At 36.6% G+C, this 27,406-nt stretch overlaps 1 protein-coding gene across 6 annotated transcripts in view; it reads right to left on the bottom strand.

The window, feature by feature from the left end:
• Positions 1 to 27,406, bottom strand: part of Ascc1 (activating signal cointegrator 1 complex subunit 1) — a 94,974-nt gene that overhangs the window by 23,959 nt on the left and 43,609 nt on the right. For all 6 annotated transcript variants that reach the window (XM_048809297.1, XM_048809296.1, XM_048809291.1 and 3 more), the window contains exons 7-9: positions 25,558 to 25,677; positions 14,510 to 14,634; positions 11,752 to 11,837 (exon numbers count right to left, since the gene is read on the bottom strand). In XM_048809297.1, coding sequence (XP_048665254.1) covers positions 11,752 to 11,837; positions 14,510 to 14,634; positions 25,558 to 25,677 — 331 coding nt within the window. The remainder of the gene's footprint in view (positions 1 to 11,751; positions 11,838 to 14,509; positions 14,635 to 25,557; positions 25,678 to 27,406) is intronic.

Here is a 27,406-nt window from a genome sequence, read left to right as displayed (position 1 = left end):
AGATTCTGGGTTGAACTCCCAGTACTGCAAAACAAACAAACAAACAAAACAAAACAAAAAAAACCTACAAAAAGCCTACAGCTAACATTATACTTAATGGTGAGAAACTTGTAGCTTCCTTGCTAACATCAGGAACAAAGCAAAGATGTTTCCTCTCACCAGTGCCTTGAAATCCTAGGTAAGCAGTAAAACAAGAAAAGGAAATAAAAGATATACAGATTGAGAAGGAAGTAACAAAATGTCTTTATTTGCAGACAACGTGATTGTCTGGGTAGAAAATTCAAAAGAATTAGACCCTCTTGAACTAACAAGTAATTATAGCAAGCTTGTGGGCTATGAGATCAATACACAACATTCAATCACTTTTCTTTTTTTAAATTTTTAATTGTTGATGGACCTTTATTTATTTATTTATTTATATGTGGTGCTGAGAATCAAACCCAGTGCCTCATACATGCTAGGCAAGTGCTCTGCCACTGAGCCACAACTTCAGCCCTCAATCACTTTTCAGTGAACAAGTGGAGATTACAATTAACAATAGTATCATTTACATTAGTATCTCAACAGTGAAGTACTCAAGTGTAAACCTAACAAAATATGTGCAACATCTACCTTAGAAAACTCTAACAAAACATGTCAAAGAAGAACTAAATAGATATTTCATATTCACAGATAGGAAGACTGGATACTGTCAAGGTATTCGTTCTTCCCAACCTTATCCGCAGATTTAAAACAATCTCAATCGAAATCCCAGAAAGGTCATGTGCAGTCATGCATACCTCTAATCACAGCTACTCAGAAAACTGAGGCAGGAGGATTGTAAATTTGAGGCCAGACTGGGAAACTCAGTGAGAAGTTGCTTCAAAATAAAAACAGGGCTGGGGATGTAGCTCAGTGGTAGAACATACCTGGGTCCATCTACTCCCCAGTTCCATCCCCACCAAAAAAAAAAAAAAAAAAAAAAAACTCAGAAAGCTATATTATGGATATTAACAAAGTGATTCCTAAGTTTATATGGAAAGACAAAAGATCAGAACAGCCAATTCAATACTGAAAGAGAACAAAGTCAGAGGACTGATACTACCCAACTTTGAGACCAACTACCAAGGGACAATAATCAAGACAGTGTGGTATTCACAAAAGACACATAAATGCTTGGAACAGAATAGAGAGCTCCAAAAGGACCCACACCAGTTGACATGTAGTCAACTGATCTTTGACAAAGAAGCAAACCTCATTTCTCTGCAGATCTAAAAAGATCAAAATAATCTTCTGTTTCTTTCTTTTTTTGAGGGGGGGACACTATTGGGGACTAAACTCAGGATCATTCTATTTTTCAGCTATAACCCCAACCCTTTAAAAAAAAATTTTTTTTTGTAGATGGACACAATACCTTTATTTGTTTATTTTATGTGGTGCTGGGAATCGAACCCAGTACTTCATGCATGCTAGGCAGGTGCTCTACCACTGAGCCACAACCCCAGCCCCCAGCCCCTTTTATTTTATTTTTGAGACAGGATCTCAGAAGTTCTCCAGGGAAGCCTTGAACTTGCAAGGCTCCTGTCTCAGCCTCCCACAACAGCTAGGATTGCTGGCATGTGCCACCATGCCCAGCAAAATTGTCTTTTCAACAAATGGTACAGGAACAACTGAACATCCACATGCAAAAATACAAATCCAAATAGCAACCTCACTCTCTTCTCAAAAATGAACTCAAAATAGATACAGACCCAAATTTAAATGCAAAACAATCAAACTCCTGGAAGATTACATAGAAGAACACTTAGACAACCCTAGATATGGCAGTGACTTTTTAGATGTAACAAATGATGAAAGAAAGAATTCATAAGCAGGACATCATTAAAAACTTATGCTCTGTGAAAGACAGTATCAAGAGAATAAGAAGTCAAGCTACAGACTGAGACAGGTCCTGCTCTTCCTTTTTCATCCTTCCCCTTCACCACATCTCCTTACAGAAATGTGTCTTTACAAAAGACACATAGGATAGAGGACTGTTATCCCCAAAACACAAAAAACTGTTTCAAGAAAACAACTGATTATAAAGTAGCTAAAAGATCTGAACAGATACTTCACCAAAGCTGAAATACAAGATGGCAAATATGTACATGAAAAGATGTTCAACATCATCTTTAGAGAATTCAAGTTAAAAAATAATGAGATACCACTATAAACCTATCAAAAAGGCCAAAACCCAAAACAATGACTATACCAAATGCTGGCAAGGATGTGGAGACACAGGAACTCTCAATCATTGCTGGTGGGAATGCAAAACAGTACTACAGCCACTGTGGAAGACAATTTGGCAGCTTTTTTAAAAAACTAAACATACTTTTACCATATGATTCAAAAATTGCACTCCTTGGTATTTATTTATCCAAAGGAAATGAAAACATATCTGTACAAAAGCAGCACAGAAATATATATGGCTTTATTCATAATTGCCAAACTTTGGAAGCAACCAAGATGTCATTCAATAGGTAAACAGGGTGAGGGTTGTAGCTCAGAGGAAGGGTGCTCATGGAGGCACTGGGTTTGAACCTCAGCACCACATAAAAATAAAATAAAGGTATTATGTCCACCTACAACTAAAATATAAATGTTAAAAAAAATAGATAAATTAATACATAAACTGTTTCATCCAGACAATGAAATACTATTCAGCACTAACAGAAATTAGCTATTAAGCTATAAAAAAATGCAGGAAACATAAATGTATAAATAATAAATGCATACAATCACATAAAAGAAGTCAATCTGAAAAGGTTACATGCTGTAGGATTCCAACAATCTGATATTTTGGAAAAGGCTAAATTACGGAGGTAGTAAAAAGGTCAGTGGTTGACAGGGGCTGAAGGAGAGGGAGGATACACAGGCAGAACAGAGGATTTTTAGGGAAGTGAAACTGCTCTACATGGTACAACAGTGGTAGACACACGCCACTTATACATTCGTCCAAATCCACAGGATGTATAATACTAAGAGTGAATCCAAATGTGAACTATGGACTTGGGGTGATAATGATGTGTCAATATAGGTTCACCAAGTGTGACAAATGTACCACTGTGGGGCAGCAGGGGATGCTGTGCATGTGCACAGATGGAGTATAGGAGGACACTGTTTTGCTCAATTTTGCTGTGAACTTAAAACTACTCTAAAGTCTATTAAATACATTTTAAAATGGCTACATAGTTCTAAATCTTACCTCTTTTCTCTCTTCCCTAGAAAAAGTAAAAATTAATTTTTTTTCAACACTTCAAAACCAAATATTCACTCAAAACAAGCCCCTCTACACTGAGCGCTTAAAAACTTAATTATGTCTTTGTTAGTCTTTTGAGAGACTGACTAAAGAATTGCAAAGACAGTAATATGGCGGGGGCATTTTTCTACTTTCTGACCTCGGTAGTACTTGTGTTGTTTATGATTATTTGTTAAACAGGGCATACATGCTTTATGGATATATTTTTTCAACAAAAAATAATAAATAATATGTTTTTTTTAAAAAACAAACTCCCTTGTAAAAAAAATTCTCTAAAGCGAACAAAACAAAGATCTCATTTAAATCAATTCTTTCTTTGAAATTTTTTTTTAGTTGTTGATGGACCTTTATTTTTATTCATTTATTTATATTTGGTGCTGAGACTCAAACCCAGTACATGATTGGTAAATATTCTACCACTGAGCCACAAACCCAGCCCTTAAATTTATTCTTCATGAACAATGCAAAATATCACTGCAAAAAATAACTGGTTCATTGAAAAGATAAACATAAAACTGACAAAACTTTGGCTAAGTTAATCAGAAAAAAATGACAGAAGATTCCCGTCCCCCATCCCCCCCAAAAAAAGATTAGGGATGAAAAAGGAGACTTTACAACAAACAACATTGAAATTCAAAGGATCATTAAGGAATATTTTGAAAAACTATATGGCAACAAATTGGAAAATCCAGGATAAGTGGACAAATTTCTGGGCACATGTGACTTATCAAAACCAAGAGGATATAAAAACTCTAAATAGATGAATAATAAGTAATAAGATTGAAGCAGTAAGAAAGAGACTTCTAACAGCTAAGCACACACCTGTTATCCCAGGTACTTAGGAGGATGAAAAAGAATTCTAAGTTCAAGGTCCACCTAGGCAACTGAATAAGACCTTATCTCAAAATAAAAACTGAAAAAGGATAGGGATGTAGCTCAGTGGTAGAGCACCCATAGCTTCCACTCTAGTACTGAAGGAAAAAAAAAAAAAGTCTCCCAACAAAGAAAAGCACAAGTTTGGATGGATTTACTCCGAATCTTACCAGACTTTTAAAGAACTAACACAAATGCCCCTCAAACTATTCCATAAATTAGAAAGGGAGAAAACACTTCCAAACTCATTCAATGCAGCTATCATTATCCTGCTACCAAAATCTGGTAAGGACACAACCAAAATTAAAAACTACTGAACAGTATCCATGGTGCAAAATGCATGCAAAAAACACTAAGGGGGAAAAAGACACCAAATACTTGCATTTCGGGGCTGAGGCTGTGGCTCAGCAGTAGAGCGCTAGCCTAGCACGTGTGAGGCCCTGGGTTCGATCCTCAGCACCACATAAAAATAAATAAAGATATTGTGTCTAGTTACAACTAAAAAATAAATTTAAAAAATACTTGCATTTCAATAGCACATTAAAAAGATCATACATCATGATCAAGTTGGTTTCATTCCAGGGTTACAAAAATGGTTCAACATATACAAATCAATAAAGGTAACATAATTCATAAATAAAATCAAGGATAAAAATCCCATGATCCTCTCAATAGACATGGGAAAAGCCTTTGATAAAATTCAACATCCCTTCATGATAAAAGCCCTGAATAATATAGGTATAGAAGGATCATACCTCAATATAATAAAGGCTACATATGATGAACTTAACAGGGAAAAATGAAAAGTGTTTACTGTAAGATCAGGAACAAGACAAGGGTGTCTACTCTCATCAATTAACATACAAAAATCTATAGCTGCTGCTGCTTCTTCTTCTTTTTTTTTTTTTTTTTTTAATTTTTTGGTAGTACTGGGGACTGAACCCAGGATTTCGCACATGCTAGGCATAGGCTACATCCCCAGCCCTCTTTTTATCTTTATTTTGAGAGAGGGTCTCACTAAGTTATCCAGGCTGGCCTTGAACTTGTAATCCTCCAGCTTCAGCCTCCTGAATTGCTGGGATTATAGGTCTGCACCACCGCACTATGCAATCAGTAGCTTTTATATACACCAGTAATGAACCTGCTGAGAAAGAAATCAGAAAAGTAATCCCATTCACAATGGTCACACACAAAAAATAAAATGCCTAGCAATATCTAATTAAGGATGTGAAAGACTTCTACAATAAAAATTACAAAATATTGAAAAAAGAAATTGCAGAAGGCACTAAAGATAGAATGACATTCCATGTTCATGGATTTGGAGATTAATATTATTAAAATGGGCATACACCCAAAGTGATCTACAGATCCAATGCAATCCCCACCAAAATACCACAGAACTAGAAAAAACAATCATAAAATTCATATGGATACTCAAAAGACCCAGAATAACCAAAGCAATCCTGAGCAAAAAGAGGAATGCTGGAAGCATCACAATACCTGATTTCAAAACACACTACAGAGCCATAGTAACAAAAACCACATGATCCTGGTGTAAAAACACACATAGACCAATGCAGCAAAAATAGAGGACCCAGAAATAAATCTATGCACCTTTAGCCAATTGATTCCCCCCAAAAAGTACCAAAAACACACTGGAGAAAGGACAGCCTCTGCAACAAACACTTCTGGGAAAAACAGATATCAACATGTAAAAGATTAAAACTAGATTCCTATTTCTCACCCTATACAAAAATCAACTCAGAAGGACCAAAGATCTTTAAGGCCTGAAACGTTAAAACTACTAGAAGAAAACAACAGGAGAACCACTTCAACTTATTGGCACAGGCAATGATTTCCTGGATAGATTCCAACAGCTCAGGGGAAAAAAGCAAGAACTGACAAATGGGATTACATCAAATTTAAAAGTTTCTGCACAACAAAGTAAACAATATCCAGAATATATTTTTAATATACTTTAATTTTAAAAACCCAACAGTCTCATCAAAAAATGGGCAAATGACCCCAACAGACACTTCTCAAAAGAAGACATGCAAATGGCAAATAAATATATAAGAAAATTATCAATATCTTTGGTCATCAGGGTAATACAAATAAAAACTACAATGAGATTCCATCTCACTCCAGTTAGAATGGCTATTATCAAAAAAGGAAAACTAAAAATTCTGGCCAGGCATGCCTACAAACCCAGCTACTCCAGAGGCTGAGACGAGAGAATATCAAGGTCAGTCTAGGCAACTTAGCAAGACCCATTCTCAAAAAAAAAAAATTAAAAAAGGGGAGCGGGGCTGGGGATGGGGCTCAACTGTATAATGGCCCTGGGTTCAATCCCTAGTGACAGAAGAGAAGGAAAAAAAAAAAATGCTGGTGAAGATGTGGAGAAAAAGGAACCCATGCTGGGTGCAGTGATGTACACCTATAATCCCAGCCCCTGAGGAGGCTGAGACAGGAGGACTGTGAGTTCAAAGCCAGCCTCAGCAACTTAGTGAGGCCCTAAGCAACTTGGTGAGACCCTATCTCTAAATAAAATATAAAAAAGGGCTGGGGATATGGCTCAGTGGTTAAGCACCCCTGAGTTCAATCCCTGGTACCAAAATAAAATAAAATAACAAAAAAGAAAAAGGAACCCATATACACTGTTGGTGGGAATGTAAATTAGTATAGTCATTGTGGAAAAAAGAATGGAAGTTTCTCAAAAAATTAAAAATAGAACTACCATATGATCCAGATATATCTCTCTCCTGGGTATATATGTGAAGGAAATGAAGTCAGCATACAAAAGATATATCTGCATTTCCAGGTTTATTGCAGTACACACAACAGCCAAGATATAGAATCAGCCAAGGTGCCTATCAACAGGTAAATGGATAAAGAAAATTTGAAATACACACACACACAAACACACACTAGAGTATCACTCAGCCATAAAGAATAATGAAATCCTGTTATATGCAAGAAAGATGGATGGGACTAGAGGAATTATGTGAAGTGAAACAAGTCAGACAAAAAAACAATTACTCATGTTTTCTTTCATCTGTGGAAAATAAAAAATAAAATAAAGATGACCTGGAAGTAGAAGAGGGACTTTTAGAAGCAGGAAGTGGGGCTGTGGGAAAGCACAAAAGAGGGGACAGTGAGAGAGGGTAGAAGGGAGGGTAGATATAATGAACATGAGGAATGTACATTAGATGCTTGTATGGAAATGTCACAGTGAAACACATGAATCTGTACAATTAATATATGTTAATAAAAAAGAAAAAATTATTCATTCTGACTGTTCTCTTAAGGACTCTAAGGAACAGAGATGGGACCAAAACAAAAATAAATGAAATACCTGAGTGACTTGCATTCACACCTTTCAAGAAAAGTCTCCACGTGGTGAAAGAGTTAAAACAATTGCAGGCAAAAGGATCAAAAATTAACATAGTTAGTTTAATATTCTCTTTCCAAATCAGAGACTTATTTTTGAAGTAGAAAAGGCACAAATTCTTCTCCCTTGTACTTGGCTTATATTTTCCAAATTTTTTTAAGTGCCTAAGGAAATGGTACTTTTACTGTGTCCTTTGATTTTGGACCTGCAGTACTTGCCATTCCTTTTCAAATACCTGACCGAGCCTTTATTTGTGCCATATCACCTTCTCTAAAGAGTACGATATAGGGCTCAAATGCCGCCTCTTCGCTGCAGTCAGATGCTTTGCTTGTGAGCAGTTAATATTATATCCCTGTTCAACTGGCTGAGAGCAAAATCTTAGAAAACTGACTCTAGTGCTTTTAAGCCATTTCATAACCCCCAAGCAGACTGCCATTACTTCTCTCTCCTGAAGCTGGCAATTAATGACCCTTCTACTTCCAGCTAGGGAGGGAGCTGTTATTCCCCTGCAGTATGTCTCTAGGTCAGCATGAGTGCTCCAATTTCATGGTGATCACTGACTACGGCTATCCAAACAGTATCTTTGTTGCTATCTCCTAGAAACAGAATGTCTCTGAGGGGACATCATCCTATTAATTTGGCCTAGCTAGTCTTCACTAATACATCTTCTTTTAGAATTGTCAGTCCGCCATTAAAAAAAAATAATAATTGAATATGTTTTTTTCCTTTTCTGCTTTCAATAACACAGGAGAATTATCCTTTCATTTTTAATTCTTCATTCAAAGCCTGTCTTAGGGGAAAAATCTTATTTTAACTGGGGATAACCAGATGCTAGTCTATTACAGCTGCAACAACTTTAAAAAGCTGTACAAAAGAAAAATGTGGCTTCTACCTCCTAAAGCCATTAGATTTTTTTTTTCTTATTAAGGTACCCAGAATACAATATTATACTGAGCCAAAAGGACCAATTTTCTTCATGGAGTAGAATAGCAATTGGCTGTTACTCATTAAATTCTTACAGCAATGAGCAATGACTTTCTTTCTTGTTTTGTTTCTCTTTGAATAGTTGATGAAGTTGACTTTTTTTTCTCAAGGCTACCTCCTAGCATCAGCATCCCTGATCTTTGGCCTATGTAGCTATTAATATGCTGCACACATATACTTGGTTCCTTAACAACCAATGCAGTTAACCTTTCTGTTTATTCCAAGTCAGTTCCTATCTTATTAGTGAAAATTGATTTTTTCTTTCTTAACATAATAATTTAATCTGATACAAAAACATATATACACACACACATATATATATGTACATATATATATAAATTTTATATATATACACACATAATTCACTGGTTTTCTAAATTCTTCTTTTTTTTATTTCAAGGGCTTCAGGGGTCATGGGTTTTCATGTTCTCATTCAGAAAAACATATCCATTTGTGGTAATTCCAAAAGACAGTATACTATAGCTACTTTACAAATATATAGTTATTACCTTGTGTATTTGGTAGGAGATAAACTATGCAGCCCAAAATTTACCATTATTCTCAAAAGAAAATCTGATTCCCTTTTAGGTGTAAGATTATCTTTTCTGGAGCTAATGATTAAGGAGTAAAATATTAGAATTTATACTAAAAAACACTTTGTCCTAACTACCTGTGTTCAAGGTACTTCTCTTATACTACTTGACACCATCATTTTATATGTATCTGCCTGTTAATCATCTATATTCCTCAAAGACAGGAAACTCCTAGACAGTAGGAATTATGTAATAATGACTATTTCATCTTCAAGGCACAGGGTCTAGAAGATGGTATACAATCATGTTAGTATTAGTATTACATTCAATGTAAAAGTCTGCCCTTTTTTGGAGGGGAGTGCAGGGCTGGGTATTGAACCCAGGGCTTTGCAATGCAACATACCTGCTCTACCACTGAGCTATACCACCAGTCCCCAAAGGCTAATGAATTAGTCATAGTTTTAAACTACCTGACACACAACATTTAAGAAACAAGTTTTAACCACACATTATCCCAAGTTAGACAGATATGCCCAGTTTCAAATATCAATAATATCTACCGGAACACTAAGCATTCTTACAGGAGACAGCAAAAACCATGCTCTATTTGTGGGTTTTCCATCTTTTTATTGATTCCAGTCACTGTTACTAGTACGACCTTTGGCAAATCACTTTAACCCTAGCATATCTCATATGAGAGATTAAAATGGGAAATTAGACTAAATGGTCTCCTAGTATCTCACTGGGTCCAGCTCTAAAAAATGATTAGGCATAAATTAGTAAGGTACTTTCGGTATAACTAGTATAACAGTGCTTGCTAACACTAGAGGGAGCTACATTCATGTCATCACTGGGGTAGTCTGGGAGATTTCAAGAAAAAGCATCTTTAAATGGACAACTGATTTGCCAGAATGAGAGAAACTCAATATGGAGTGAGGGATCCATACTGTAGATACGGCCATTCACAGGCTCTTATGGATATCAAAGCTCTGCAGGCCTCACTTTCATTGACACATTGTTTGGGCTTTAATTTTAATCCCCTGAGAATCAAGCTGGCTTTGAGCTACTCCTAAAGATTTCTTTCCTATTCAGTCTATTTTCTTTCTTAATCAAATTAACAACAACAAAATCAAAGTAATTAATGATATTGTTGGAAATTTCCCAAAGAAGGGAGAGAGAGAAAGAGACTGAAGCTATGGCCTGGGAAAAAGTTAACTAATTAGGAAAACAGCACAAAAAGAGGAAAATATCAAGGAAAAGAAGGAACTGCCACAGCTCTGCAGCGTGGATGCTGGAGTACCTGCTGTGGATAGCCCACTAGGCTCTTTGAAAAGAAGCTCACAGCTGCTGGGCAGTGATGTAACAAATTAGAGGCAATGGGGTCACATGAGTCATTTGGAAAGAAAACCGTCAAATGATGAGATAAGGGAATGGAGGCTGGGGTAGAGAAAATAAAACAAAAAGCATTTCTTTTTTTTTTTTTTTAATATTTATTTTTTAGTTTTCAGCGGACACAACATCTCTGTTTGTATGTGGTGCTGAGGATCGAACCCGGGCCGCACGCATGCCAGACGAGCGCGCTACCGCTTGAGCCACATCCCCAGCCCCGAAAAAGCATTTCTAAAGCCGAAGCTTATTCTCTCTCCTGTCTCTGAAAAACGCCCATGGCCTTGAAAATGTTTGACCTAAACCATTACAGAACAACTGAAATGAACAATCAAAAAACTCTCCCTTGGAATCAACGGTCTCTCATTGCCCAGGGGAACAATGGTCTGTTAACCTGACAGAAAGGGCATAAATCATGGATATTACAGAATGTAGTCTGTGGGAGAAAGATAAATGCAATCCCGAAGAACCCCTTCTATTTAAATTTCACAGATTAATGCAACACTCAGAAAAGCATAGCTTCAACAGTCAGAAACGGACCACCTACTTTTTAGGACATGGACTGCTCCTGAGTAAAAACAGACTATACAACAACTTAGGAAAGTGACTTTGTGGGTGAAGAGGAAAGTCTACTAGAACAAGACAAACAGTTCTTTTTCACTTAAAATAAATGCAATCTCGAACCTGCAGAGGTTAAGTACTGAGTAAAACACTCATTCCTATGGACCTAATTAGTCGGGATACCCCATCATTCCTTTCTGTTGTCGACTTTGTGGTGCTGGAGATGGAAACCCGGGTCTCAGAAATGCTAGGCAAGCTCTCTACCACTGAGCTGTGCCCCTCAGCCCCTCAATTTTTCTATTTCTCTTCTTTTTTTCTTTTTCCTGAAGTGCTGGGCAATGAACTCCAGGGCACTTTACTACTAAGCAGCAGCCCCAGCTCTTTTTTATTTTATTTTGAGACACGGTCCCACTAAGCTGACCAGTCTGATATCAAACTCGAGATTCTCCTGCTTCAGCCTCCCAAGTAGCTGGGATTACAGATGTCTGCCACTGTGCTGGCTCCTCCCTCGTATTTTCTTAAGTCACCAATTTCAAGCACTTAGAAGTACCAAGGCATTAACAAGAGTCAAGAGGATTTCCACTTTTTTAGAACATTAAAAAAATTAATAGCCCTTTTAATCAATGATCCTCATGAAAAGCATGAAAAAATATATACTCTACTGTTAAAAGGAGAACAACTTGTTTTCCTCTCTTATGTAGGACACCATGCCGAAGGATTTCCAATTCATTCTGCTTCATACTGACCTTTAAAATGTTCCGGCCATCAAATGACTCTCTTTCTTTAAAGATATATTTGCCATCCGCTGTGTAGAGATTGTACCTGCCTTCAGCTGTAAATATTCCAAAGATAATGTTAGAGGAGAAGCTTGGGTTATGTATCTGTTTATATTCTCTTGATTTCTATAGGTACACAGATGCAACTAGCAAATGTTCATGTACTACCTGGAAAGTGGCATAATATGATGGGCAAAACAACAGGTTATAAATCAAGTGATGGTTTCTAGAGCCAGCTCTGTCACCAACTCATTCAGTACACATTTATTCATTCAACATTCTCCAAATACTCACAGTACATACTTAATAACTTGTAACTAGCAACATTCTTAAGGAAATTATTTCTCCTCCATGGACCTCAGTTCTTCCTTACAGAATCAGAGGTTGAGATGAAACTGTGTCTCCAAAGTTTCCTTGCCATCTACAAATCCAAGATAAGCTGCATGTAATTTTAAGTGTATAAAAATACACAAAAGTTCACACTCTGGTCAAAACTGATGGCAATGAGGCTTTGGGTTGATTTAAGCACTCCCCTTGAAGGAAAAAGAGTCCTTTAGTTGCAATCAAAGGTATCCTTACAAACATTCTACACAGAATACAGAAAATCTATGACCTTGGGCCAAACAAAGCCATGCTCTAGATTCTTGTGTCAATGTAGGCTGATATCCCAAAAGATGTCCTTAAAAAAGAAGAGGAATATCAAAGGAAAGGCAAACAGAAAAAGCAATACATCATTTCATGTCCTTTTCAAATAAAAATTCAATACAGAGAAGAGTACAGGCAAGAGAAAATTCAAAGCATTCTTAAGAATTATTTAACTTTCAGAATATTTTCTGAAATATCAAATCTTTCCTACCTACTGAGAGATCTTCAAAAATTATCATATTTTCACCTTTGAGTGTGTTCTTTTGCTTATTCAGATATAGATAATACCAGGTCAAAACTGATAAAAATTTATCCAGAGTTTTAACAACTCCACAAATATAATGCATTTTATCTAGACATATAGGTAACTGTGTAACTATTTCTCTAATGAGAAGTATTCTCCTAACCAAGAACCCCAATCCCAAACATATTTTACAATTAAAAATAAATTTCCTGGGAGACAGAGATGTAGCTCAGTGGTAGAACACTTGCCTAGCACATGTGAGGCCCTGGGTTCAAACCCCATCATCGTTTAAAAAAAAAAAAAAAAAGTTCCCTGTTAAGAAAAAGAGAATATATACAGTTTTAAAAGAACAAGTAAATTAATACCAAATAACTATCAATTAAAAAACAGAAATCATATCTGAAGATTGAAATATTTAATGACAAGTTCAAAATCTATAAGTAGCATTAACCATCAGGGAAATTCTAATCCAAACCAAAATGAGGTTATACCCCACAAGGATAGCTATAATTGGAAAACACACACACAGATAATAGCAAGTACTGATAAAGATGTGAAGAAACTGAAATGGTCAGACACTGTTGATGGAAATGTAAAATGGTGTAGTCACTTTGGAAATTCTGGCACTTTCTTAAAATATTATGCATAGAGTTATCATATGACCCAGGAATTCCATTCCTAGATATATACCCAAGGGAAGTAAAAACAGATGCCCCTACAAAAACCTGCACACAATATTCATAGTAGATTATTTGTAATAAACAAAAAGAATAAACAATACAAATCTTCATCAACTGGCGAATGGATAAAATGTGATGCATTCATACAAAAAATATTATTCAGCAATTAAAAGGAATAAAGTACTAATACATAATAAAACATGGATAAACATTGAAAACATTATGCTAAGTGAAAGAAACCAGTCACATACTGCATGGTTCTATTTACAGGAAATATCTAGAACAGGCAAATCCATCGAGAAAGAAAGTGGACCAGTGGTGCCTAGAATTAGCATTGGGGACAGGATGAAATAAGGAGTGACTGTAAACGGTATTGTCTTGTTGACAGGGTGATGGAATGTTCTAAAACTGATTGTGGTGACGGTTATACAACTCTGACTATGCTAAAAACTTACCCCCAGCCCAATTGTGACAACTAAAAAGATCTTCAGACAAATCCAAATATCCTCTGGAGGTAAAATCACACCCAGGTGAGAACCGTTGGTCTCAACTCACACACACACACACACACACACACACACACATACCTTACATACATACACACATGTACATATATACATATACACATTTTATTTATTTATTTATTTATTTATTTTGCAGTGCTAGAGATCCATTCCAGGACCTCACACACACTAAACAGGTACTCTACCACGAAGCTACATCTCCAGGCTTGAACCTACATTTTTTTTATTCATTAAATCTGGCAACCCCATATGTGACTGAAATAAAAGATATGGAAGATAAGCTAGATATGTCACTGCCCATTTCTACTAGGTTCATCAAAACAAGTTAATAGATCTAGAAGTAAAGATACATCAGAGATTCTAGAATGGCCATTCTATTTAAAACTCTAATACCATAAGTCCTTACTGATCACAACTGTGCTACAGCTCCTTTTTGTTTGTTTTTGTGGAAATGGGGATTGAACCCAGAGACAAATTACCACTGAGCTACAGTCCCAGCCCTTTTTATTTTTTATTTTGAGATAAGGTCTCACTAAGTTGCCCTGAACTTGCAATTCTCCTATCTCAGCCTCCCTGGTGGAAGAAGTAGAATGCACTGCCAAGCCTGGCTGTGCTCCAGCTCTGTGAGGACTTACCATTGGGGTCTTTCCTGAACAGGGTATTCATGACTGTAGCATGCAGTTTCACACTATTCCACTCTTTCACTGTTAGTCCAGAAGCCTGAAAGCGTTCCAGCACTCTATCAACTAATTCCTGCAGCCTGGAGAAATTGAAGAAAGAAGTACAAAATGTTAATAAACTCCTGACCCATGACTACTAATCCAACAATGTGCAAGAAGCATCTGCTCAACACCAATCACTGCACAAAGCCCCTCATCAGAGGAGAAAGAAGAGGCTGCAGCCCTACCATCATGGAGCTCACTGTCTTGTCAAGCAGACAGACACAGAGACAAACAGTTATAATACACACACACACACACACACACACACACTATGGTGAATGCTGAGAAGGCATTCAACTCTACAGAGAAGGCCAGGTTTCCACAGGTGGTTTAAACATAGTCTTGAAGGGTCATTAAAGATTCATAGCAAAACCACAGAAGATGGGCACTTGAAGCAGAAAAACTAGCATGTGCACAGACACCAAGGCATGCAAAATCACAGCATATCTAGAAAACTTCCAATTATTTAATACACCTATAACAGAGGGAGAGAAGAAGGACAATGGAGAGGAGCTGGATACGTAAGCAGTGATCAGACCACAGGAGCCACAGAAGACTTTTAGCAAGGAATGGTGTGATCCATTGTCCCATTTCTGAAAGCTGATTGTGGCACAGTGCAAAAAGGTTTAGGCGGGGAAAAGCAGCAGCACAGGGTCAGTGAGGCAACTGCTTGCTGGGAGAAATAACAGACGGGACGTATGGGCACCATGCTAAGCACTGTGCATATGCTGAAACATTCAACCCTCACAAAACTTATTATCCCTATTTCACTAATGAGGAAGCTACAGCACAAAGAAGTTATGAAACTTGGTCAAGGTGACACTAACTACTATGGGACAGATTCAAAATTAGAATATGTGGGGTTCAGGGGTAACTCAGTGGTATAGAATACATGTTTAGATCCTAAGTTTGATCCCCAGCACTGCTGGGAGTGGGGGAAAGGTGGGGAGAGCTGTTCTGCTTCCTTACATAGTTACCTTAATTTTTCTGGTTATAAAAATCATACATGCCAGGCATGGTGGCACATGCCGCTAATCACAGCAATTCAGGAGGCTGAGGAAGAATTGCAAGTTTGAGGCCAGCCTGGACAACTTAGTGAGAGCTTGTCTTAAAAAATAAAAAATAAAAAGGTTCGGTGGTAGAGCAACTCTGGGTTCAATCTCCACTAGCAGTAGTAGTAATAACAACATTAATAATAATAACAATAAATGTTCATTAAGGAAAATGCAGAAAAGCATAAAAAGGAAAACACAACCTCATAAACACAAGTGTTTATGTGTGGTGGTTAAGTTATATAATCAAAAGAAAAAATAAGATACATTGGGTTTTAAAGTTTCTAATTGGGCAGGCGATGTAGCTCAGTGGTAGAACACTGGATGTGCCAAGTCCTGGATTCCATCACCAGTACCACAAAAAATACACCAAGTTCCTGATTAACTCACACCATCAGAGAACCATAAAATTTGGAAATACTTCTAAACACTGCAGCATAAGTCTGAACATAACCATGCACTTCAAAACCTACCTCAATTACAACCACGACAGAATGATGCCTCAACTTTTTTTTTCTCTATTAGAAAGGAGAAGGTGGAAAGCAAGTCAACTACACAAAACATGAAATAACTGAATAGACTAACTGAAAGATATGAGATTCCAGCTTTGTCTTTCAGAGAATTAGGATTTCTGCCAATTTATTGACTCAGAATTTTTTAAAGGACTAAAGTCCTATAAAACCTGCTGTTTTTAAATAGGAGGAAGTGATGCACAGCCAGGCTGTGCTGCTCAAAGTCAGTAACTGAGGAACCAGGATCCGTCTCTGGTGACTGGTGTGCTTTGTTATTACCTCACTGTGTTCCATGAAGGTGGACTCTTTTTTCCTCATGCACTACTTTATTACTGCATAAAGATTAATGTGTAATTGACACATCACTGGTGCTCAATAAACAGTTGATGCATGCATGCATGTGTGAATTCATCAATGCCAAATATTTTGGAGTGCTATTAAAAGAACTTAAGGGTACTTGGGCATAATCACTAAATCTGGGGTTGATACTATGGACGCTATATTTGACAACATGTCACTATATTTCTGACAGTATATTCTTTCAATCTTACTTCAATGATCCTTTCCTGATTGACTATGAATAAGTCTTAAAGATTCCTATGCCTCTGCTTCTTTATAAGCAAATTAAAAATAATAAAGTTGCTATGACAAAAATTATTCTTAAGCAGCTTTATTGTGTAGGTAGTGATTTGGGCATGAAAACAGATGACAGGTATAAATACATTAAATTTAAGCTCTTCATTTAAGGCTGTAAGTGCCACATAGCACAAGCATCCAGAGTCATCTTTACAGATATGGAATTTATTCTGCGAATGTTCACTGACTCCTTAAAGTCCAGCCTTTGGTTTGGCTTTTTCCCTTCAATTTAATTCAGTTTTATTTGATTAGTACTTCCTAAATGCTTATTATACACAGCCAATATGTTAGCCACTACAAGAATTTTTAAAAAACTAAGCAAATATAATCTGTTATCAATAAATCTACAGTCTATTAAGATAACAAAAATTTTTGGTTTTGTTTTTGTTTTTTATAAAACTATAAAGTAGACTCTGGTAATGAAATAAACAACATAAAATCCTTCAGGTAGGGCTGGGGACATAGCTCAGTTGGTAGAGTGCCTGCCTCACATGCACAAGGCCCTGGGTTCAATCCCCAGCACCAAGTTTATCAAGTATACCCAAATAACACTTGCCTGCCATCCAACATTATGTGTGGTTATGTATGCATTCATTCAGAGATGGGGGTCTCGCTTTGTTACTCAGGTTGACTTAAAACTGTCCTTTCTCTCACCTCCTGCCTAAGCCTCCTGAGTAGCTAACACTACAGCCACATGACACTGTGCCTGGTCCAACATTGTTTTTAATTTTTTTTCCTCTTTCTCTCTCTTCCCACTTTTGAGGGGAATACATGAATGTACAAATAATTTTGTAATCTGCTTTAATTGTTTAACACTCTACAGTTAACATTTTTCTAAGATAATATTTAGTTAATCCATAGTATTCTCTATTCTATAGATGTTTTGCAGTTTATTTCCCATCAACCTGAAGGTTTTTTGTTTTGGTTTGGTTTTTGGTTTTTAGTGAAGCTAGGAATAGAACTCAGAGCCCTATGTATACTAGGTAAGCGTTCTACCACTGAGTTAGACTTCTAGCTCTGATTTGGACTGCTGCTAATGTTACAGTTTAGATATGAGGTGTCCCCCAAAAGCTCATGTGTGAGACAATGTAAGAATTTCCATAGGTGAATGATTAGATTTTGAGAGGTGTGACCTAATCAGTGGATTAACTGATGGTGCCAGGTCTCTGAGGAGTGAAGAAGGAAAGGGGTCAGAAGAGTAAGTAAAGGAATTAGGTTCATCAGATGAAATGTGTGCTATTCTTAAAAAAAAAAAAAAATAATAATAATAATGAAATCAAGTGGGGTAGAAGATGTGAAAACAGGTAAATTGTGAGGGGAAAGAAGGAAAACACTGACGGGTTGGCTGCATGACCTAAGTGAGAAGTGTGGAAACCATTCTTCTGGAGGGGCAAGGGGGTATGGGCTTCAAAGAATGACAGAACAGCCACTGTATTCAGCATCTAAAGTCTAAAAACTGACTAGTAGGTACTGAGTAAAAGGCTTCTAGCTCCTTAAATTCTTAACCTGGTTGTGCCTTACCAAATCCAAGGATGCATCAATAAGAGTAAGTCCACCATCTCAGCTGTTTCCAGAAGAAAATCTGATCTAAATGGCCCCATCCTTTTAAGAGTCAGGTATTTTACATTCAATCGTTTTAAGGGACCCTTGCATTTATAATATATGAAAGCATACACAGGAGATTGACTGTGTGTATTTTTATTATAACATGCTCTGTCCCCCGTGCCTCTTGTATTGAGCTGTGTCTCTTCACACAAAGCAGCATACAAGACTGAATGAACCTTTAAAAAGGGGTCATGTCTTACTTCTCTATCAATTGGCATAGCCTTGCAAAATACCTTGTGCAAGGAAGGCATTTCAGCTTTTAAATTGAATTAAATAAAAGGTAAGTCTTTGGGCTGGGGATGTAGCTCAAGCGGTAGCACGCTCGCCTGGCATGCATGCGGCCCGGGTTCAATCCTCAGCACCACATACAAACAAAGATGTTGTGACCGCCAAAAACTAAAAAATAAATATTAAAAAAATTCTCTCTCTCTCTCTTTTTTTTTTTTAAAAAAAGGTAAGTCTTTGAAAATTGTGATTTGGGAGGAGAAATTTACAAATCTTCTTGAAATAATACAAACATGGCTCTTCTTATGAAGAGAAACAGACAATATAAGAGACAAAATAGAGCAATAAGAAGAGCTGGGAATTACTCAAAAATGTGATTGGTTGATCCCACTAGTAGGTTCAGCAGGTATTTCACCTTTTTAACTTACAAAGCCTTGACAACAGGAAATGTAAAGGCCAGATGTGTGGGAAAATAAAGGGTGGATTCACCTTCTCAGCCCTTAGCTCTCCATTAATATGACGACAAATTAAGTCTGAGCACTGTCTTCAAAAGACATCGAGTTTTCTATAGCTCTTATTTTCTTCCAATCTCAAATCAATTATTCTCTGTGCTTGGAGATCTATACCACTCAGGGTTTAACCTCTGAAGCAGAACATGTCCAATGGAAACAATCAAGGTAATAACTTCATCAATTCTTTCCCAGTGACCACTCTTTTTCTCTCTTGGGAGCCACCAAAAACTCGGTAGACCAAAACTGTGGAGTCTCTGCCACATGTATATTAAAACAGAAGTAAAGTCCTATTTTAGAAAAAAATTCACTATTTTGTTTAATAAAACATTATAATCCTATGTAATTTTTCATATGTTCATGTTGAATGAATGGCCATAGCACAGACTTTCGTTTTACAACAGTAAGACTTTAAAGTGCATAGCTGCCTAATAGCACTTATCTTACACACATGCTGCAAAGACGAAATACATATGATTTTGTGTGTGTATGCATGCACATGCAGTGCTGTGAATCAAACCCAGGATCACATGCATGCTAAGTATGCGTTCCACCACTGAGCTACACGTGAGGCCTGATAATATGATTTTAGTGCCAGACAACAGTAAATGCTAATGAAAAATTAAGTTATCGTTTCCCAGAAGCCATGCACTCTAACAACAGTACCAACAAAAGCACCGACAAAAATTAAATAAGTCCCATCACAGAATATATGAAAACAAGTGAACAAAGGTCATTCTAAGTGGCTATGATGTCCTGCTAACAAATTAATAAAGGATATAAAAGTCAATGATTTTAATACATTTAATTTAAAAGTCAGTCAGGGCTGGAATTATGGCTCAGTGGTAGAGTGCTTGCCTTGCATGTGCAAGGCACTGGGTTTGATCCTCAGCACCAAATTAAAAAATAAATAAACAAAGTTTAAAAAGAAAAAATGTCGGTCCCAAAGAACTGAAAACAACATAATCCACAATAGTCAGAAGATAAAAACAACCTACATGTACACCAAATGATAAATGGGTATAGAAAACATAGTATATCTCCATATAAAGTCTACCTGGGCCTCATTAAAATTAAAAGCACTAAGTTGTTTTTTCCCTCAACTTCCTGGCAAAAGTTATTTTCTCTCTGAACATCCTCATTCTGAGAATGAAAACTGAAAAGCTATTACCTGGCCCAGGTGAGCACCAAGAAAACAGGAATTATGGCATGTTCTCTGGCTAGCACAGCCTCTCCTGGCTTTTGTTTCTATAAATTGTAATGCTTCTATAGAACCCACCGAGAGACACAAGTTGCTTCTGCTTTTCTGAGAAAACTGCATTAAATTCATTTTTCCTTTTTATATCATTTGTTTATTTCTTATGTGGGTGAGTGACCAAACCCTGTCAGTTGGGATTTAGGCAGATATCCTGGCTTGACTGCTGTTAACAAATAAGGCATTATACAGACACAAAAAGGAGTGAAGTACTGATACATGATACACACGAATCTTAAAAACATCCTGCAGGCTGAGACGTAGCTCAGTAGCATGCCTAGCATGCATGAGGCCCTGGGTTTAATACCCAGCACTGAAAAAATATGCTAAAAGAAAGAAGCCAGACACAAAACATCACATGTTGTAGGATTCTATTTATAGAAACACCTAGACTAGGCAAACCTATAGGGACAGACAGACTAGCAGTTGCCAGGAGGCTGGAGGATAGAGAGACATTACATTTAATGAATATGAGATTTCCTTTTGAGGTAATAAAAATGTTCTGGTCCTAGATAGTGATAATGGTTGTAAACTGTACCAAATACCATTAAATCATACACTTAAAAAAAAATGTCCTTCCGTAGTTGTAGATGGACATAATGACTTGATTTTTATTTATTTATTTTAATGTGGTGCTAAGGATTGAACCCAGTGCTTCACACATACTAGGTGAGCACTCTACCACTGAGCTACAACCCCAACCCTAAATCATACACTTTAAAATGTTTAAAATGGGGCTGGGGCTGTAGTTCAGTGGCAGAGCGCTTGCCTAGCATGGGTGAGGCACTGGGTTCAATACATAGTACTGCATAAAAAATAAGCAAATAAAATAAAGTCACGCTGTCCATCTACAACTACAAAAAAAAATTTTTTAAATAAAATAAATGTTTAAATTGATAAATTTATGTTATGTGAAATTTTACTACTTAAAAAAAAAATGTAGCCAGGCATGGTGGCGCACACCTATAATCCCAATGGCTTGGGAGGCTGAGGCAGGAGGATCTCAAGTTCAAAGCCAGCCACAGCAACTTAGTGAGGCCTAAGCAACTCAGTGAGACCCTGTCTCTAAATAAAGTACAAAATAGGGCTGGGGATGTGGCTCAGTGGTCAAGTGCCCCTGAATTCAATCCCTAGTACAAAAAAAAAAAAACATGGGGCGCAGAGGCACATGCCTCAAATCCCAGGAACTCAGGAGGGTAAATGCACACCTGCCTCCATGAGCTTAGCAGCTTCCCAAGGCTTTAACATTTTGACAACCTGGTAGAGATATTAACATATATTTTTTAAACTGCATAATGAAATATGTTAACATTAGGAAGATCTGCATAACTTAGCAAACCAGAATTTCCCCCAAAAGACTGATGTCACAAAATTGTGCATAAATTAAAGATTCAGTCAAAATGGAAGACAGACCAATGGATTTTAATATAACAGAATATGAAATGCTCATTGTTATGGTTTCAGATTCCACACTGCAGCTAACCTTTAAGAAACTATGACTTGTCAAGTTTTATAGTAGTATGCAATATAGACAATTATCTAAAAGGCCATTAAGATAACAATCACTTTCCCAACCACATAGCTATGTGAGCTTTTTTTTTAAATAAACTTCAATCAAAACAACATATCATTGGGACTGGGGATGTGGCTCAAGTGGTAGCGCGCTCAACTGGCATGCATGGGGCGCTGGGTTCGATCCTCAGCACCACATTAAAAAAAATAAAATAAAGATGTTGTGTCCACCGAAAACTAAAAAATAAATATTAAAAAATTCTCTCTCTCTCTCTCTCTCTCTTTCTCAAAAAAAAAAAAAAAAGTATCACAATGGACTGAATGCAGAGGCAGATATAAAAACCCGGCTTTCTATTAAAGAGTTATAAAAATGCAAAACCATGTCTGTTTGCTCACATTTTTTAGTTTGAATAATAAAGTAATTTTTCAAGAAAAAAATGAATAAGAAATGATTTTATTATTTTTTAAGGAACATTAAATTTCTCAGTTTTAATTTCTAAGAGATGAACACTGATAGATACAACCCATAAAAACAAAAACTCTTAGGGTTCTAATAATTGTTAAGAGTTACACAAGCTTAAAAGACAAAAGTTTGACAACCGCTATCTTAGATCATTCACTGTTTCTGTTCACAAATTGAAAAAAAACCCTACCCCATTCATAGTAGATCTACAGTACTGGAAGACATTTAAATAGCTATGACTTAGAACACAAGGTAAATGATCCAGACCAGATATCAAATTCTCTGGTCAAAATGTTTGGGGATATCCTAGTACAAAATATGATAGTAAGAAAAAATGTGCTCTGTTTTTTAAGGTAGGTCATTAGCATGCCTTTCAGGCACATGCCAGGTATCCAGGAAAAGAAAAATCTACCATAGAACACACACAAAAAATAGATTCTATACCCATTTTATACCAGTTTCCCCATCTTCCCTCAACTAAACTGAGAAAAGAGATAATTGAGATTATCAATTCAAATGAAGATAGGAGAAAGCAAAAAAACCGATCTCACTGTTTCCTGGTTGCCATGGCTTGAGCAGCTTTCCTCTGAAATGTCCTTCTGCCCTCCTGTTCTGCCTCACCTCAGGCATAAAGCTATGAAGTCGGCCAATCATGGACTGACTCTCTGAAACTGCAGTCTATGGAAAAGCTAGGAGGTGAGAAACAACTAGGCAACCGCCACAAGGAACACTAGCCATCGTAGAAATGGATACTCCAGCCTCAACATCTGTCTTCACCTTATAAGAGATTCTGAGACAGAACCACACAAAAGACAGAATAGCTGGAAGCTCTGGACCACCAAGAATACCTAGAAATGTGTCCTGAAGGGAGTACAGAATGGGATGAGAAGAAAACCAAGATAGACACATGGACACCAAACAGAGAACTGAAAGGAATACCAGAAAAAGCATGACAGCAGGTAAGTCAAGGAAACAGAGTATCTTAAAAAGGATCTATAGTGTCAAATGCTGCCAAGAGATTATGGAAGATAAAGACTGGAAGCATCTTTTGGCAACAACAGACATCCTCAGGTTTGGAGATACACAAGGAAGTTTCATGTAGCTGGCTAAGGAAAAGCAGAATACAATGATGGATTCTTGGGATTGGGGAGAGAGTATCAACACTTCTGGAAGTACTCTGTTTGTGAGGAGGGGAGATTTCAATGTAAGAATTTATAAAACAAGAAAAAAAAATCAAGGTAGAGAATAGAGAGTCACCAACTTCTTTTCAAAAAAAGAAACCAATCTTTAGGTAACACTTAAAAATGGAAAAGGCCCAATTTAAAAGAGAACTGAGTCAGTATATTAAAGGAAATGCTAAATTGAATCTGAAATAAAAGGGTATAGCAAAGTAAACTAGTCAAAATCTAAGAGCTAAACTGAAGTTTTTCTGTACTGAACTGAAATGGGGGGCAATGAATGTTACTACAATGATTCAAAGGCTACAAAATGTCCTAACCTATGAAATGATAACACAAAAGCCCATGATGCTCACTGTGATTTTATCACCAAATTCAGGATGAAGAGGTGCACAGGCTTTAAACTGAGAGATCAAAGTCAGTCCAAAGGATACGAGAGTGACTCAGTTAAACAAAACTGAAAAATATTTCAGCTTTCAAAATTTCTAAGAGAATAGGCAAATGCACAATAAAAATCTGGAATAGAAAATAAATGCTTATAATATGAAGTATTTAAAGATATCATAGTTACAAATTAACAAATCAAATGGTTAAAAATTTAAAATAATGTGGTAAAGAACTTATTATGGGTCTGACATATAATAGTGTAATAAATAGTAATTATTAAAATTGGAGGGCTGGGGTTGTGGCTCAGTAGTAGAGTGCTGGTCTTGCACGTGTGAGGCCCTGGGTTCAATCCTCAACACCACATAAAAATAAATAAACAAAATAAAGATATTATGTCCATGTATAACTAAAAAAAAAATTTAAAAAAAATTGGAAAATATGCATTTGCATAAATTTTCCAGAAAGGACACAGTGGCGATAGTAAAGGTTTTCCAGGAAGAGAGCAATCTGCCCACATATGTACAAGGTATGGAAAATCAGTTTCACGTGGAGTTGGGAAGCCAGAGTAGATCTACACAAATTCACTAAAAACACTGTCATACTAAGACACCTTAGCAAAGAGCCATTTGTGGTTATATTTGTTTCTGGAACTCAGTGATTCCTTAGAAAAATAGAAAGCCTTTGCCCATTATATTTAGTTTTCAATATTAACAACACTAAGTAGAACTTCTGTGTCATAGGGTAGAGCCCTGTTTATACTTCACAGTGTAGGGCTGGGGAAGGACATGTTTTGGGTCTGCACTCAAACAGATTAAGGTACATATGTCAGTAAGCTGTTTGTAATTTTGGTTTCAGAAAATTGTGTTGCTTTACCTATACCTACCAATAAATTACAAAGTTTATTTCAAAAAAATTTTTTTAAAAAGAAAGCAAATAAATTTGGGAGCCTACCTAGATTTTCTCCAGAGGATTTCCGGTTCAGTGTGAACCATTTTCTACCCTCCCCTAACTGAAAAGACCACACAAAAACAAACTTCCAATTCAAGGTGGGTTTCTCTGCTCACCAAAGGCCTTGAATCAACTAATATATTGTGATGCCTTTGGAAACAGCTGTGGATGCCTAGGCTAGTCAGAATAGTCTGGATTTCAAACAGAATTCTTAGGAAGGACCTACACGTGATAATAACAAAAATTAACAATAGTAAACATTCTTCAATGTTTTGATAATGTTGGTATGTACTAAACACTGTCTTAAACACTTTCTATAGACTAATTTAATCTTAATAATCATGTGATACTGATAAAACTTTCATCCCATTTTGTGCTGATATTCACTACGTCTGCATTGCATCACACCTGAAAACGCCCATCCCAAAAGGCCATCCTTCCTGCCTATTATTCTGGAAAAAACAAAGGAAGCCCTGAGTTCCACAAAAATTTGACTTACTACCAACACACACTATTCAAATAACATATAAGATGTTAGCTTACTGAGGAGGAGGAGGAATTGCAATACTCCTGAAAATAGTACATTAGATCCTAAAAAGGAAGAGTCAAAACAAATGAACTTCCAGGGATGCATTTAGGTACCTCTCAATTGAAATAAATAAATATTCCAGAAATATACCTGTTGGAGCCATCTTTCATATGGACTTTGGCATAAAGAACATCCACCATGCCAGGATCATCATTCATGTATTCTATTCCGGCCATCTCTACTTCCAAGGGTTTGCCCCCAGAAATGTCACTGAAAAAAAAATTGGAGTTATAAATGTTTCAGCTAAGAGGGCTATTATATTTTGAAACAGTTAATAAAGTCCAATATTACAATAAAATCTCTCTTTTTTCCTATTGATATTATCTAACTGTCCTTCTACTTTCAAAATAAATGCAGACAACTGGAAAACACAGGAAAGCATTTCCAGTATCCCCCTATATTTATCCCAATTTCCATTTTTTAGCACTCTTCAAGGGAAACGGCCAAGGGATGGAAGCTCTGAGTGGCAGAGACGTTTATTGTGTTGGCCCATCTCTTAGGGGTGCATCTCTCTCCATGATTTCTCCAATTTACAAACAATCCTTTACTCATATAACCATGGGAGTGTGTAAACTGACATCATATCTCTAAAAGCAATGCAGCAATATTTATGAAAAGCCTTCAAGAATAGAAAACCTTTGCTAAAGCAATTCCATTTCTAGGAGCCCATTCTAGGAAACATTCTATGAATTCAGCTATAAAAATCTACCAGAGCTGATGACCAAAGTTTTCCTTTACAAAAGAATTCCAATAAATGCAGAAGGAATAACAAGACTGGGAAATAGCCATTTGCAATCCCTGACAAAATAATGGTTCCAAGATAAAGATCACCAATGGCTAGTAAAAATGAAGCAAAAGGCTAGAGAAAACAGAGAGACCCTAAAAAAGGGAGCTCTAGAAACAAAGGACCATCAGGAGCACACCTGGAAAACTTCATTTCACCCAAAAACAGACGCTACTAGACAATCTTACTAGATGGTAAGATAAAAGTGATGTTTTACTATTGTTTATAATTTTTAGCTTTCCAAAAATTAACATGTATTCATTTTAAGTTATATAAAACCCCACCATCCTATTTTCTTACCAGATCCCATAAACAGGCATATAATTCAGTAGAAAAGTCCTTGTTGTGTCTAACTGAAACCTAACTAAAAAACACCTCAGAGCTCCCCCCAAGCCCCAGGAAGCTAGGGCCCATCTTGTCCATCCCCGTATCCCCCTATTCCTGGCATAATACCTTCCATGAAACAGGTGCTTAATAAATACATGAAATGAAAATTCTCCCATCAAGAGGGAAGGTGATCTGGTCAATTTTTTAAAAATATTTTTAGTTATAGATGAACCCAATACCTTTATTTTATTTATTTATTTTTATGTGGTGCTGAGGATCGAACCCAGTGCCTCACATGTGCAAGTTAAGCACTCTGCCACTGAGCCGCAGCCCCAGCCCAATCTGGTCAATTTTGAAAAGAATGTACTTATAGGAAAAAACATATTGAGCAGTGGATGTGCACAGGTGCACACCTATAATCCCAGCTTCTTGGGAGGCTGAGGCAGGAAGATAGCAAGTTAAGCTACCGCAGACAACACAGAGATCCCGTCTCAAAAAAGAAAGTGGTACTAGCTTCAAAGACAAAAGGATGTTAGGATCCATCAAAAGACAATTCCAAAACACTAAAAAGTTCTCTTGATACTGAATCCAGGACATAGGGATGCTCTCTGCAGCCCATGCGTCCTAATTTGGGTAAGGATTCACTTGAAACTTTAAGGCCAGGTTACTGTGAGACAGAAATTTTTTCAGTAAATTAAATAACTCAACTATTATAGGCAGATACCTGATTAAGAGAAATTTTATGGCTTTGATCATTTGTATCCTGTAACCATATATATATATATATATATATATATATATATATATATATATTTTTTTTTTTTTTTT

This window comes from Marmota marmota, unplaced genomic scaffold, assembly GCF_001458135.2.
Source record: "Marmota marmota marmota unplaced genomic scaffold, marMar, whole genome shotgun sequence".
NCBI classification, from domain to species: Eukaryota; Metazoa; Chordata; class Mammalia; order Rodentia; family Sciuridae; genus Marmota; species Marmota marmota.
This window is presented reverse-complemented; position numbering and strand designations above follow the sequence as displayed.